Source organism: Coregonus clupeaformis, chromosome 12, assembly GCF_020615455.1.
Source record: "Coregonus clupeaformis isolate EN_2021a chromosome 12, ASM2061545v1, whole genome shotgun sequence".
Classification (NCBI taxonomy): domain Eukaryota; kingdom Metazoa; phylum Chordata; class Actinopteri; order Salmoniformes; family Salmonidae; genus Coregonus; species Coregonus clupeaformis.
The window spans coordinates 59,683,139-59,699,857 of record NC_059203.1 but is presented as its reverse complement, the minus strand read 5'-3'; the positions used below and the strand labels follow the sequence as shown (position 1 = coordinate 59,699,857).

The window sequence follows — 16,719 nt, the reverse complement described above, 5'->3', positions numbered from 1 at the left end:
CTGCCCACAGATTTTCTATAGGATTGAGGTCAGGGCTATGTGATGGCCACTCCAATACCTTGACTTTGTTGTCCATAAGCCATTTTCCCACAACTTTGGAAGTATGCTTGGGGTCGGTGTCCATTTGGAAGACCCCTTTGCGACCAAGCTTTAACTTCCTGACTGATGTCTTGAGATGTTGCTTTAATATATCCACATCATTTTCCTTCCTCATGATGCCATCTAATTTGTGAAGTGCACCAGTCCCTCCTTGCGCAAAGCACCCCCACAACATGATGCTGCCACCCCCGTGCTTCACGGTTGGGATGGTGTTCTTTGGCTTGCAAGCATCCCCCTTTTCCTCCAAACATAACGATGGTCATTATTGCCAAACCGTTCTATTTTTGTTTCATCAGACCAGAGGACATTTCTCCAAAAAGTACGATCTTTGTCCCAATGTGCAGTTGTAAACCGTAGTCTGGCTTTTTTATGGCGGTTTTGGAGAAGTGGCTTCTTCCTTGCTTTCAGGTTATGTCGATATAGGACTCGTTTTACTGTGGATATAGATGCTTTTGTACCTGTTTCCTCCACCATCTTCACAATGTCCTTTGCTGTTGTTTTGGGATTGAGTTGCACTTTTCGCACCAAAGTACGTTCATCTCTAGGAGACAGAACGCGTCTCCTTCCTGAGCGGTATGACGGCTGCGTGGTCCCATGGTGTTTATACTTGCATACTATTGTTTGTACAGATGAACGTGCTACCTTCAGACGTTTGGAAATTGCTCCCAATGATGATCCAGACTTGTGGATGTCTACAATTCTTTTTCTGAGGTCTTGGCTGATTTCTTTTGATTTTCCCATGATGTCAAGCAAAGAGGCACTGAGTTTGAAGGTAGGCCTTGAAATACATCCACAGGTACACCTCCAATTGACTCAAATTATGTCAATTAGCCTATCAGAAGCTTCTAAAGCCATGACATCATTTTCCGGAATTTTCCAAGCTGTTTAGAGGCACAGTCAACTTAGTGTATGTAAACTTCTGACCCACTGGAGTTGTGATACAGTGAATTATAAGTGAAATAATCTGTCTGTAAACAATTGTTGTAAAAATTACTTGTGTCATGCACAAAGTAGATGTCCTAACCGACTTGCCAAAACTATAGTTTGTTAACAAGACATTTGTGGTGTGGTTGAAAAACAAGTTTTAATGACTCCAACCTAAGTGTATGTAAACTTCCGACTTCAACTGTATAATATTTCCCAGCATGGTCTATTGCAGGGAGATTTTCAGAATTGTTTGTTTTACTGTAGTATCTTTGTTTTTGCATGTACATTGATTGGTTGATACATTTTATGCTACACAAAGATAAATACCATACAGTTTTCTAAACTAATTCAATCTGTTTGTTTTCTAGACTAATCCAATTAGTTAATAATTAGATTTATTGCACCCATTACTGAGATGGTTGTTCCAGTTTAGATGATTGAGGTAGTCTCAGTGTTCAATCTTCCCTACCCTAGTAGTCATTCTGAATGCAGGTTGGGGGTGATTAAGATTAACTTGTCGGATATCGTAACTCTGGCTGGATTCCAATAGGAATTACACATCACTTTGCAAGCCTGCATAATGTGATTTGCAGGCATGATGTGGCCTGAATACCAGGAGATTCCTAACACCACTGTGTTAGGGTATAACTAGGCCCTCAATGAAAGGCCTTATGATATATGTAATGCATTGTCGTAAATAATAACAGTTTAAAGGCTAATAAGTCTGGTGGGTTCTACCCATTCATAGAGGGTTCTATGACGAACCCTCCAAAGATTAAAGGGTTGTCTGTAGAACCCTTCATAGAGGGTTCTAGGCAGAGCCCTTCATAGAGGGTTCTATGTAGAACCATATACAGTACAGGGGGTTCTAGATAGAACCCTCTGCAAAGGGTTTTACCTAGCACCAAAAATGGTTCCACTATGGGGACAAACCGAAGAACCCTGTACGGTTCTACGTAGCACCTTTTTTTCTAAGAGTGTATGGAAAGATCTAGGCAGTGGGGACTGTCTAATTGTTATGATTTTTTTTGACAACATTGCAGACAGGCAAAGGTGCAGAGAATGAAGTTGGGTTACTTCTACGTAACTTTAAGTTACTCTTAAGTCAGGCAAATACATGTCACTTCCTGTTTCAAATGCTCGTCACTTCCTGTTGAACACGGAATGAAGGATAGCTTGATTAGTTGTTTTGGAAAGTTTTGAAAGTCTATTGAAAACGTTTAGTTACTAGCTAGCTGCCTTTTGAGTTTGGATCCCATGACGCGGTTGGCATCAGTTTCTGGGACCGCTACTATCTGTCCAGTGATCCTGCCGACCAAAGCCGGGTCTGAGGAGCTGTTTGGCGTAGCAGCTAGCCTAGCTGTTAGCTAGCTGCCTGTCAAGCTAGCAGGGTTTTCTTGAGGGCTTGAACGCAGCCCGGTTTGCCATTGTGGCTGAGACCGCAGACCTGCCCTGTCTGGAACTGCGAGGAGTAACAGCGTAACCTACGTTGCTACCATGACAAAGACCAAAGCTGGCGGGAGTACCGTTGAGGACAGTGGTGTCTCTCTATCACAGGTGAAGGATCTTTTAAACAAACAAAAATAGTTCTACAAGCAGTTGTTACAACAACTACAAAATAGCTTCAAGTGTTTTGTCCAAATACTGGTGGAGTCAACTAATAAAATAATGGACGACCTAACCAGAGAGGTCCAGGACCTGAAGAACAGTTTGCAGTTCTCCCAGGGTCAGCTCTATAAGTTTAAACAGGAGAACGGAAAGATGACTGCAATCTGTAAGTCATTGAGAGAGGACATCAGTTCTGTATGTGAATCCATGATAACAATGATGGAGAAATCAGATTATCTCGAGGGACAGTCAAGGCGGAACAACATGGTTTTGGACGGAATTGCAGAATCTCCACATGAGACCTGGACGGAGTCTGAGGACAATGTGAGGGAAATGATCTCAGAGAAACTGAACATAGACCACAGGAGATTGAGGTGGAGCACGCCACCAGGACTGAAAGATCCACCACCGGCCCAGGTGACAGGCCCAGGCCGATATTGGTCAACTTCCTGAGGTACAAGGACAAGGTTGCTGTTCTGGAAAGAGCCAAGAACTTGAGGGGAACATATCTTCCTCGAGGACTATCCTGAAGCTGTGCACCAGAAGAGGAAAGAATTTATCCCAGCCATGAAAGCTGGGGACATTGCTTACATCCGCTATGACAGGCTCATTGTCCACCCTCCCTCCCAAAAGCCTGGAGGGGATGAGAGAACCAAACCTATGAGTTCGTAGCTTCAACCCAGCAGCACACACACACACACACACACTTACACACACCAACTGATTAATGGACTGCTGAATGTATATGCTTTTCTCTTGCTTTGTTTTCTCTTTTCCATATTATGACTATCTCTGATGAGCTACCCAGGAAAGGGCTGAAAATACAGTGGGGAAAAAAGTATTTAGTCAGCCACCAATTGTGCAAGTTCTCCCACTTAAAAAGATGAGAGAGGCCTGTAATTTTCATCATAGGTACACGTCAACTATGACAGACAAATTGAGATTTTTTTTCTCCAGAAAATCACATTGTAGGATTTTTGATGAATTTATTTGCAAATTATGGTGGAAAATAAGTATTTGGTCACCTACAAACAAGCAAGATTTCTGGCTCTCACAGACCTGTAACTTCTTCTTTAAGAGGCTCCTCTGTCCTCCACTCGTTACCTATATTAATGGCACCTGTTTGAACTTGTTATCAGTATAAAAGTATATCAGTATATATGAATCCAAGATGGCGTAGTAGTGCAGTCCTGTTTTTGTCGTGTGTCTGTAAATAGCCTGTAAATACCCTGTTTTTTTGTTTTTTTTCGTACATATTTCCCTATCAGACTTTTCATCCTTCTACAAAATATACTTTCCTGCAACCCGCCTCACTCAATGTGGAACGGATTCTATTATTGACTTACCTTTTATCTAGAATCTCCAGTTGAAACTAGCTAGCCAGCTAACTAGCTACTTGCTATTAGCCACAGTTAGCGGTATTTCACCCAGAACATTGGATTTTTCTGCGGGAATCACTGGACATTAATCACCGGATCGCAACTAGCTAGCCGCAACCGAATGGATGTTGCTGTCTGGCTAATCACCACTGCCCCTGATGCAAGCACCAGTTAGCCTCGAGCTAGCCTAGAGCCAGGCTCATATCTACCTCTAGGTCTACCGGACGGGAGTAGCCAGCTAACTAGCTACTTGCTATCAGCTACCGTTAGCGGTTTTTCACCATTGTCCGTGGCCTGCACCACCCACCAGCCAGCTCTAGTCTGGACTATTATTCGGCCAGTCTGCACTGTCTGCACAGCGCGTTATCGACCCAGAACATATCAGTTTTTCTGCCGGAATCACTGAATCACTGGACCTTTAACTCCGGATTCATCGCTACCAGCTAGCTGCAACAAAATGGACGTTGTGGTCTGGCTAATCATCCTGAGCTAGGCCCATCTCCCGGCTATCTACCTCTCTGTCAACCGGACGGGACCTCCTAGAGTCGACACGGAGCCCCGCCGATCCATCACGACTGGTCTGCCGACGAAATCGTCTGTGGTTTCAATAGGCTTCCCGTTGCGATGACCACGAAGATCCATCTGCTAGCCCCGGCCCGCTAGCACACGCAAACAACAGCCGTGCTTCCTGCTCACTGTGCTGTAGCACCAATTCGAACTGCTCTCGGACTCACATATTGCTGTTCACTGGACCTTATGATCACTCATTACCAGTTGTTGTCTTAGCTCTCTCTAATAACACATGTGATTGCTTTATGCCTCTCTCCCATGTCAATATGCCTTGCCTATTGCTGTTCCAGTTAGTTCTTATTATACAATTTCACTAGAACACCAAGTCATTCTCAAACTGCCTCAAATAGTTCCTTTGTTCCACCCCCCATACACGCCGAGACCGGCTCAATCTCCAGTGCCTCCAGTGATGCTATCTCTTTCATTGTTACCCAATGCTTAGGTTTACCTCCACTGTACTCATATCCTTCCATATCCTTGTCTGTACATAATGCCCTGAATCTATTAAACAACGCCCGGAAATCTGCCCCCTTTATTCTCTGTACCCAACGCACTAGAAGACCAGTTCTTAAAGCCTTTAGCCGTATCCTTATTCTAGTCCTCCTCTGTTCCTCTGGTGATGTAGAGGCTAACCCAGGCCCTGCAGCCCCCAGTATCACTCCTACTCCCCAGGAGCTATCATTTGTTGACTTCTGTAACCGTAAAAGCCTTGGTTTTCTGCACGTTAACATCAGAAGCCTCCTTCCTAAGTTTGAGTTATTCACTGCGTTAGCACACTCCGCCAACCCTGATGTTCTAGCAGTGTCTGAATCCTGGCTTAGGAAGGCCACCAAAAATTCAGAAATTTCCATCCCCAACTACAACATTTTCCGTCTAGATAGAACTGCCAAAGGGGGTGGAGTTGCAATGTACTGTAGTGATAGCCTACAGAGCTCTATCATACTATACAGGTCTGTGCCCAAACAGTTTGAGCTCCTACTTCAAAAAATCCACCTTTCCAGAAATAAGTCTCTCACTGTTGCCGCTTGCTACAGACCCCCCTCAGCCCCCAGCTGTGCCCTGGACACCATATGTGAATTGATTGCCCCCCCATCTATCCTCAGAGTTCGTACTGCTTGGTGACCTAAACTGGGATATGCTTAACACCCCGGCCATCCTACAATCCAAACTAGATGCCCTCAATCTCACACAAATTATCAAGGAACCTACCAGGTACAACCCTAAATCTGTAAACATGGGCACCCTCATAGATATCATCCTGACTAACACCCTCTAAATACACCTCCGCTGTCTTCAACCAGGATGTCAGCGATCACTGCCTTATTGTCTGCATCCGTAACGGGTCCGCGGTCAAACGACCACCCCTCATCACTGTCAAACGCTCCCTAAAACACTTTACCGAGCAGGCCTTCCTAATTGACCTGGCCTAGGTATCCTGGATGGATATCGATCTCATTCCGTCAGTAGAGGATCTTAAATAATCATGCCCCATTCAAAGAATTCAAAACTAAGAACAGATATAGCCCCTGGTTCTCCTCAGACTTGACTGCCCTTGACCAGCACAAAAACATCCTGTGGCGTACTGCATTAGTATCGAATAGCCCCCGCGATATGCAACTTTTCAGGGAAGTCAGGAACCAATATACACAAGCAGTTAGGAAGGCAAAGGCTAGCTTTTTCAAACAGAAATGTGCATCCTGTAGCACTAACTCCAAAAAGTTTTGGGACACTGTAAAGTCCATGGAGAATAAGAGCACCTCCTCTCAACCGCCCACTGCAAGAGCACCTCCTCTCAACCGCCCACTGCCACCAGCTCTGCACCCTCCGCTGCAACTTGCCCATGCCCCCCCCTTGCCCATGTCCAGGTGTGGTTGCCGTTCATGCTTTCCCCATTGAGTAGACTGTATCACGGTGACATCTAGATGGCTACCAATATTTGTTATTTATTTTGTAGTCTGCTATCCTACTTGAAATATAATAATCCTGGGAGATAAATACATTGGCCACGTTAGTAGCTACCGCCGGTGACACTGTGATAAAGCTCCCCAGTGGGAAGCGCCTTAGGTAGGCAGGCACCTCGATACAACACTGGTAATTCACACTGGCTTTAGTGGCTCGCGAGTGGTTTATGTGTAAAATGCGACATGTCAAACTTAAAAAACTGTTGTGCCGGTAATATGGGTAATATCTTTTGAACTGCTAGAAACAAGCCATTTTCTCTGTAGTGATGGTGAAAACATAACGTTCCCGAAAAACAGTATTTTTTTGCATTTTACCAATAATGCAATGCAATCTACAGCATTAATGCTGTAAAATACATTTACAGTATTTTACTGTGCATTCTACAGTGTTTTACTATTGAAATTACACAAACGTCTTACAGTGTAGTATATGTAAGGGATAAATGCCAACATTCTGCACATTACCTTGGAAATAATGGATGACGCACAGGGACGAAGCAGAGCAGAGTCCAAGGTAATGTACAGAACGGAGGTGTTTATCCCGCTTATACCACAGTTCCCAAAGAAAACGATACTAAACCACACATTTACCAATAATTAAATAAAAATGCACTGATATTTTTATGAGCAAATTCATATGTTCTCATCTTTTGGTTGCTAGAGATGAGACCCAGTCGTTCGTTCGATTAGTTTTATATTTAGGGACGCGACCCAGTTGTTCATTCTATATGTTCCGTTGCCATGCTCGCTGGCAACGTTCTTATTCCTTGCTTGCTAGCTAGCAAACTAGCTATGGCTAACACAGTCAAGACCTCTGCAGACAGAATAACAGCAAAGTAGCTGCATTAGCATTTGTTTAAGCTGTTTTCTATTGACATTCATTTTGATACATCCATAGCAATGAGCTGATGATGCCCAATTTTGCCTGGCGTAGTGCCTTCTTGTCAGGACACTCATCGACACTGTTCATTACAAGGAGATCACATTGCATATCAAACTCTAGGCTAGAAGCTAGCTAAATAGTTTGTTGCTAGCAAACTTGTCAATATGACAACCAAATTCAAAAATATCAGTTGCTGAAAACAGCTGGTCAAACTAGACATTTCATGTGGGAGGATTTGACAGCATAGCGCCACTTGTCATGTTCATCACTCACAACGTTAGGTCCATCAGATGCAAAACAAATTTGAGCTAGCTACGTTTTTCTTCGTTGGACCTGGGTTTAAAATGTATCCAATTTCGGTTTCTGTTGTTGTTGGTTTAGCTTTCTGTAACTTTTTAGTAAGTACGGTCTGCATGTGTAGGAGCATATTGCGTCATGATTGCAAGGTGTGCCAATATTTTCCAATTGTCCCGATACCTTTTACAACTGTCCCGTTATCTAGGTTTAATGTCCATTCTAGAATGCCCTTCTAGCCAATCAGAAATGAGAATTCAACAATGCTGTGGTATAAAAATATAGTAATACTACAATATTTATACCATAGTATACTATAGTATTTTTTCATGTGGTTTGTCTCTGTGCATGATGAACTACTTTACCCATAATGCTCTGTATAACATACCTGGTTTTCACTGTCTGTGTGTGTGTGTGTCTACACAGGATGATGAGATCAACCAGCAGAGTCAGCTGGCGGAGAAGCTGAAGGAGCAGATGCTGGACCAGGAAGAGGTACAACACCCTCCCTCTACTCAGCCCAATGTTCTTCCTCATCTATCTTCCTCTATCCATCTATTATTCAGCCCATCTGAGCTCCACTTAGTCTTAGTTGGCAGGAGAAGATTAATTGACATTTTTGTCATGCAAAAGAGCAGAGATCTGTGCCAGAAATACTGTAAAATGAAAAAAGAATCTGCAGGGTGATTTAATTTCATTTATACTGAACAAAAATATAAACACAATATGTAAAGTGTTGGATACAATCTATCTGCAATATTAAGCTGATCCATCCCCCCCCAAAAAAATAAAAAAAAATAAGTGTTGGTCCAATGTTTCATGAAATAAAAGATCCCATTAATTTTCTATACGCAAACATTTTTTATTTTTGTTTACATCCCTGTTAATGAGCATTTCTCCTTTGCCAAGATAATCCATACACATGACAGAAGCTGATTAAACAGCATGATCATTACAGAGGTGCACCTTGTGCGAGGACAATAAAAGGCCACGCTAAAATGTGCAGTTTTGTCACAACACAATGCCACATATGTCTCAAGTTTTTAAGGGAGCGTGCAATTGGCATGCTGACTGCAGGAATGTCCACTAGAGCTGTTACTAGAGAATTGAATGTTCATTTCTCTACCATCGTCGTTTTAGAGAATTTGGCAGGACGTCCAACCGGCCTCACTACCGCAGACCACGTGTAAACACGTCAGCCCAGGACCTCCACATCCGGCTTCTTCACCTGCGGGATCGTCTGAGACCAGCCACCCGGAGAGCTGATGAAACTGTGGGTTTGCACAAACACATAATTTCTGCACAAACTGTCAGAAACCGTCTCAGGGAAGCTGTTCTGCGTGCTCGTCGTCCTCACCAGGGTCTTGACATGACTGCAGTTTGGCGTCGTAACCAACTTTAGTGGGCAAATGCTCACCTTCGATGGCCAATGGCACGCTGGAGAAGTGTGCTCTTCACGGGTGAATCCTGGTTTCAACTGTACCGGGCAGACAACATTTATGGCATCGTGTGGGCGGGCGGTTTGCTGATGTCAAAGTTGTGAACAGAGTGCCCCATGGTGGCTGTGGGGTTATGGTATGGGCAGGGATAAGTTACGGACAGCGAACACAATTGCATTTTATCGATGGCAATTTGAATGCACAGAGATACCGTGACGAAATCCTGAGGCCCATTGTCCTGCCATTCATCCACATCCGTTGCCATCACCTCATGTTTCAGCATGATAATGCACTGCCCCATGTTGCAAGGATCTGTACACAATTCCTGGAAGCTGAAAATGTCCCAGTTCTTCCATGCCCTGCATACTCACCAGACATGTCACCCATTGAGCATGTTTGGGATGCTCTGGGTCAACGTGTACGACAGCGTGTTCTAGTTCCCGCCAATATCCAGCAACTTCGCACAGCCATTGAAGAGGTGTGGGACAACATTCCACAGGCCACAATCAACAGCCTGATCAACTCTATGCAAAGGAGATGTGTCGAGCTGCATGAGGCAAATGGTGGTCACACCAGATACTGACTGGTGTTCTGATCCACAACCCTACATTTTTTAAAAGGTATAAGTGGCCAACAGATTATTAATTTTTTAAATTTATTTTTTATTCCCAGTCATGTGAAATCCATCGATTGGGGCTTAATGAATTTATTTCAATTGACTGATTTCCTTGAACTGTAACTCAGTAAAATCTTAGAAATTGTTGCATGTTGTGGTTATTTTTGATCAGTGTAATTTCATTCGGGAATTGGAGTATTCAGAACTCAACTCACATTTGATAATCTGCCATCACTTATCTTTTATTTGTAACGCTATGGTTATGGTTATTCAGCCTGGGAACTGGCCCAAATGTTGAGGCGCTACGCTCCAAGGAGCTAGCAAAGATAAGTGAGTGATGGTTATTGTGTGTCTCCCAGATCCTAGCCTCCTCCTGTGGGGACAGTGAGAAGGTGTCATCGGAGCTGGGCAGACTACAGATGGAGAGTGACGTTGCCAAGGCAGAGGTTGGTGGGCCGATTGATTGAGTGATTGATTTAATTTATTTGACAATTTAATACATACAGTGGGGAAAAAAAGTATTTAGTCAGCCACCAATTGTGCAAGTTCTCCCACTTAAAAAGATGAGAGAGAACTGTAATTTTCATCATAGGTACACGTCAACTATGACAGACAAATTGAGATTTTCTTTTTCAGATAATCACATTGTAGGATTTTTTATGAATTTATTTGCAAATTATGGTGGAAAATAAGTATTTGGTCACCTACAAACAAGCAAGATTTCTGGCTCTCACAGACCTGTAACTTCTTCTTTAAGAGGCTCCTCTGTCCTCCACTCGTTACCTGTATTAATGGCACCTGTTTGAACTTGTTATCAGTATAAAAGACACGTGTCCACAACCTCAAACAGTCACACTCCAAACTCCACTATGGCCAAGACCAAAGAGCTGTCAAAGGACACCAGAAACAAAATGGTAGACCTGCACCAGGCTGGGAAGACTGAATCTGCAATAGGTAAGCAGCTTGGTTTGACGAAATCAACTGTGGGAGCAATTATTAGGAAATGGAAGACATACAAGACCACTGATAATCTCCCTCGATCTGGGGCTCCACGCAAGATCTCACCCCATGGGGTCAAAATGATCACAAGAACAGTGAGCAAAAATCCCAGAACCACACGTGGGGACATAGTGAATGACCTGCAGAGAGCTGGGACCAAAGTAACAAAGCCTACCATCAGTAACACACTACGCCGCCAGGGACTCAAATCCTGCAGTGCCAGACGTGTCCCCCTGCTTAAGCCAGTACATGTCCAGGCCCGTCTGAAGTTTGCTAGAGTGCATTTGGATTATCCAGAAGAGGATTGGGAGAATGTCATATGGTCAGATGAAACCAAAATATAACTTTTTGGTAAAACTCAACTCGTCGTGTTTGGAGGACAAAGAATGCTGAGTTGCATCCAAAGAACACCATACCTACTGTGAAGCATGGGGGTGGAAACATCATGCTTTGGGGCTGTTGTTCTGCAAAGGGACCAGGACGACTGATCCGTGTAAAGGAAAGAATGAATGGGACCGTGTATTGTGAGATTTTGAGTGAAAACCTCCTTCCATCAGCAAGGGCATTGAAGATGAAACGTGGCTGGGTCTTTCAGCATGACAATGATCCCAAACAAACCGCCCGGGCAACGAAGGAGTGGCTTCGTAAGAAGCATTTCAAGGTCCTGGAGTGGCCTAGCCAGTCTCCAGATCTCAACCCCATAGAAAATCTTTGGAGGGAGTTGAAAGTCTGTGTTGCCCAGCGACAGCCCCAAAACATCACTGCTCTAGAGAAGATCTGCATGGAGGAATGGGCCAAAATACCAGCAACAGTGTGTGAAAACCTTTTAAAGACTTGCAGAAAACGTTTGACCTGTGTCATTGCCAACAAAGGGTATATAACAAAGTATTGAGAAACTTTTGTTATTGACCAAATACTTATTTTCCACCATAATTTGCAAATAAATTCATTAAAAATCCTACAATGTGATTTTCTGGATTTTTTTTTCTCATTTTGTCTGTCATAGTTGACGTGTACCTATGATGAAAATTACAGGCCTCTCTCATCTTTTTAAGTGGGAGAACTTGCACAATTGGTGGCTGACTAAATACTTTTTTTCCCCACTGGATACAGCCAGTAAATTACAATAGTAACAATAATAAAGTCAATAGTAAAGTCACTTACTTTTTTTTCAATTGTGGTCTATAGGTGAAGGAGGTACTACAGGCCTTAGAGGAGCTGGCTGTGAACTACGACCAGAAGAGCCAGGAGGTGGAGGATAAGAGTCTACAGAACAAACTACTGGCTGAGGAACTGGCCAAGAAAATGGTACGCCAGGGGGAGGGGGTTACACTTAATCTGTTCGTCCGTCCTTACGTACATCTGTCCCCATCCATCCATCCGCCCATCCACATAACCCCCCATCCGTCCATCCCTACCTGCATTACTGTAATCTTTTGATCAATCCATCAATCAAGATGTGTATTTGTACAGTGCCTTTCCTCCATCCATGCATCTGTCCATCTACAGTTCTATTTATCATTATGTTCCTTTGGTGAGTGTTTATGTGTGTATCTCAGGGGGGTTAGGATAAATGAAAAAAGATACGTCACAGTCTCTTCTTCTTCTTCTTCTTCTTCTTCCCTCCCTAAATTGTTGCATTGAACGGTTCAGCAGACTTTTAGCCCTCCATAACTGGCTACGAGACTATTGCACCTCTGTGGGTGTAACATTTATTTACAGTTTTGATACCTTCTGGAAACAAAGCTCGTATTATAAGGAGGATGGGATCCACCCAAATCATTTGGGTTCCTGGATCCTTTCACAGCATTACAAGGCTGCGTTGAGACAATTACTTATCAATGACCCAAGTCCAGCTAATTTAATTTTACCGTTGTGTCGCTGAGTTGTCATAGTGATTCAGCAAATATACATTATCCTAGGGGCATTGGAAGACACAATGTAAATAACCTAATTTATGTCCCTCTTACTGCCCGGAATGCCTCTGCTGATCCTACAGCTATTGTATGCAGTAATCATATGCCCATGAACCTGAGTAATACTGTTAGCACTGAGGTGGTGTGCCCTAGTAGGAAGTCCACTGTGTGCTAAGCTTCCCAGTAAAGCAAGAAAAATAATCAAGCATCCCAGAAAAGTGTTAAAAATAGCCCACGTTAACATATGTAGCTTAAGAAACAAGGTTCATGAAATCAATAATTTGCTAGTAATAGATGACATTCATATTCTAACAATCTCTGAAACTCACTTAGATAATAACTTTGATGATACAGTGGTAGCAATACAAGGTTATAACATTTACAGAAAATACAGAAATGCCAATGTTCAGAACCACATTCCTGTAAAGCTTAGAGAGGATCTCATGTTAAATACTGTTGAAGTAATATGGCTACAGGTTCACCTGCCTCATTTAAAGCCCATTCTGGTGGGAAGCCACTATAGACCACCAAGTGCTATTTGATTTGATAATATATGTGATATCAATAGAGAGGTATACTTTCTAGGTGATTTAAATATTGACTGGCTTTCATCAGGCTGCCCACTCAAGAGAAAGCTTTAAACTGTAACTAGTGCCTGCAACCTGGTTCAGGTTATCAATCAACCTACCAGGGTAGTTACAAACAGTACAGGAATGAAATCATCAACATGTGTTGATCATATCATTACTAATGCTGCAGAAATTAGTTTGAAAGCAGTATCCAAATCCATCGGATGTAGTGATCACAATATAGTAGCCATATCTAGGAAAACCAAAGTTCCAAAGGCTGGGCCTAATATTGTGCATAAGAGGTCATACAAGAAGTTCTGTAGTGATTCCTATGTTGTTGATGTGAAGAATATGTGTTGGTCTGTGGTGTGTAATGACGAGCAACCAGATGCTGCACTTGACACATTTATGAAATTGCTTATCCCAGTTACTAGTAAGCATGCACCCATTAAGAAAATGACTGTAAAAACTGTTAAATCCCTGTGGATTGATGAGGAATTGTAAAATTGTATGGTTGAGAAGGATGAGGCAAAAGAGATGGCAAATAGGTCTGGCTGTACAACCAATTGGCAAACGTACTGCAAATTGAGAAATAATGTGACTAAACTGAATAAAAAGAATAAGAAACTACACTATGAAACAAAGATAAATGGCATAACTGAAAGAATGATAGTATAAAGCTTTGGAACACCTTAAATGAGATTTTGGGCAAAAAGGCAAACTCCTCTCCATCATTCGTTGAATCAGATGGCTCATTCATCACAAAACCCACTGAAATTGCCAACTACTTTAATGAGTTTTCCATTGGCAAGATTAGCAAATTTAGGCATGACATGCCAGCAACAAACGCTGACACTACACATCCAAGTATATCTGACCAAATTATGAAAGACAAGCATTGTAATTTTGAATTCCGTAAAGTAAGTGTGGAAGAGGTGAACAAATTATTATTGTTAATCAACAATGACTTGCCACCGGGGTCTGACAACTTGGATGGAAAATTACTGAGGATAATAGCGGACGATATTGCCACTCCTATTTGCCATATCTTCAATTTAAGCCTACTAGAAAGTGTGTGCCCTCAGACCTGGAGGGAAGAAAAAGTTATTCCCCTACCTAAGAATACTAAAGCCCCCTTTACTGGCTCAAATAGCCGACCAATCAGCCTGTTACCAACCCTTTGTAAACTCTTAGTAAAAATACACCTTATGGAACAGCGGGGACTGTGAAGCAACACGAACATAGTCACATGCATACAAACACACAATAAAATATGTACTATACAGCAGCTAATGGGGATCCATAATAAATATAAGTACAAATTCTCTTCTTCTTCTTCTCCTCCTAACTCCAGGCTCACCTGATGCGAATTGAGGCAGAGCTGTCTCGTCTACAGGAAGTGAGCGGTCATCAGAGGAAACGCATCGCTGAGGTTCTCAACGGCCTAATGAGGGACCTCTCTGAGTTCAGCGCCATAGTAGGCAACAAAGACATCAAACTGGTCAGTACTATACTTTAGTTGTAAAATACTATTTCTGAGTTGACTTTGCTTGATCGTTGATTCTTGATACTTGACTTTTACTTAAACAACAAGGACATCAAACTGGTGCGTCTGCTACAGTGGATGCTGCTGAGGGGAGATCAGCTCATAATAATGGCCGGAACGAAGCAAATGGAATGGAATCAAACACCTGGAAACCATGTTTGATGTATTTACATTTACATTTTAGTCATTTAGCAGACGCTCTTATTCAGAGCGACTTACAGTTAGTGAATACATATTTTTTTTATACTGCCCCCCGTGGGGAATCGAACCCACAACCCTGGCGTTGCAAACGCCATGCTCTATCAACTGAGCTACATCCCTGCCGGCCATTCCCTCCCCTACCCTGGACGACGCTGGGCCAATTGTGCGCCGCCCATGAGTCTCCCGGTCGCGGCCGGCGGCGACAGAGCCTGGATTCGAACCAGGATCTCTAGTGACACAGTTAGCACTGCGATGCAGTGCCTTAGACCACTGCGCCACTCAGGAGTAATGGTATTTGATACCATTCCCCTGATTCTGCTCCAGTCATTACCACGAGCCCGTTCTCCCCAATTAAGGTGCCACCAACCTCCTGTGGTCTGCTATCACCAAGACTACATTCATAGAAGTAAAGGTGCCTGGAAGAAAATGTTGGGTTGCCATACCGGCAGAACCTTTCCAGTTGAAAAAGGTTCCTTGAGGAACCCCTTTGAAAAGGGTCTTCAAGGAACCCCTGTGTAAAGGTTCAAACAGGAACCTTTTTGTGATGGGAGGGGTTACATTTGAAATATTTTTAATAATGTAATGTAGAGGTGGCAGCCTATTGGATTGAAGGTGCGGCTTATTGGAGGCGTGGCCTTCAGATAGTTATTTTTGGTCACCCGTTAGCGTAAAATGTAATTTCTGTTAATCATGTTAAGTTTGTGCAAATTAAAATGTTTTTGGATATTTTTTACAGTACATATTCTAATATAATATAAATAATATTAACATTGCTGATTACGTTCAGTAATAAAGTGGAAACTATTACAACTTTGGAATTTGCATAGGCTTTTGAGGGGATCATACACCTCTGTTAGCCTCATTGAAGCTACAAAACTGTCAGTGTTCAACCTTAACGTCTGTTGACAATACAACAGAACAGATGTAATGGCATTTGCTCTAACGAGTGGCCAAATAAATATCTATCTTAAAGCCATGCCCCTACTAAGCCACACCTCCACTCCAGGGTTCCACTACATTTACATTTACGTCATTTAGCAGATGCTCTTATCCAGAGCGACTTTCATTATTATTATTTTTCATACCCCCTGTGGGAATCGAACCCACAACCCTGGCATTGCAAACGCCATGCTCTATCAACTGAGCTACATCCCTGCCGGCCATTGCCTCCCCTACCCTGGACGACGCTGGGCCAATTGCGCGCCGCCCCATGGGTCTCCCGGTCACGGCCGGCTACGACAGAGCCTGGATTCGAACCAGGATCTCTAGTGGCACAGCTAGCACTGCGATGCAGTGCCTTAGACCACTGCGCCACTCAGGTGCACTAGGAACCTGTTCCTACGTTGAACCATTAAAGTTTCCTCCAAGAACCCCTCAACTAACTGAAGGTGCAAATATGAACCATTGACTAGCAATGGTTCCTTAAGGAACTCCAGGGGTTCCTTGAGGATCTCCAGGGTTCCTCGGGTAACCAATAATTCTAAGCGTATAAAAAAAAGTGCTGATCTAGGATGCTGATCAAGGAGGGCTGATCTAGATGCTAAACACTGTATTCTCTGAGAAACTCTCCTAGAACCCCTGAGGTCGAGGCTAGGTCCCCCTGTCCATATATCTTAGTGATTGTGATCCTGTCAGCACTCCTGACATACTTTGTGAATACAGGCGCAGATAGGCACAGCTCTCTCTCATTTTTTGATTTTAAGAGTTCATAT

General features: G+C 43.1%; 1 protein-coding gene across 2 annotated transcripts in view; it reads left to right on the top strand.

Moving 5' to 3' along the window:
• Positions 1-16,719, top strand: part of LOC121578315 (kinesin heavy chain) — a 125,606-nt gene that overhangs the window by 71,547 nt on the left and 37,340 nt on the right. For both annotated transcript variants that reach the window (XM_041892614.1, XM_041892613.1), the window contains exons 13-16: positions 8,148-8,216; positions 10,136-10,222; positions 11,964-12,083; positions 14,615-14,761. In XM_041892614.1, coding sequence (XP_041748548.1) covers positions 8,148-8,216; positions 10,136-10,222; positions 11,964-12,083; positions 14,615-14,761 — 423 coding nt within the window. The remainder of the gene's footprint in view (positions 1-8,147; positions 8,217-10,135; positions 10,223-11,963; positions 12,084-14,614; positions 14,762-16,719) is intronic.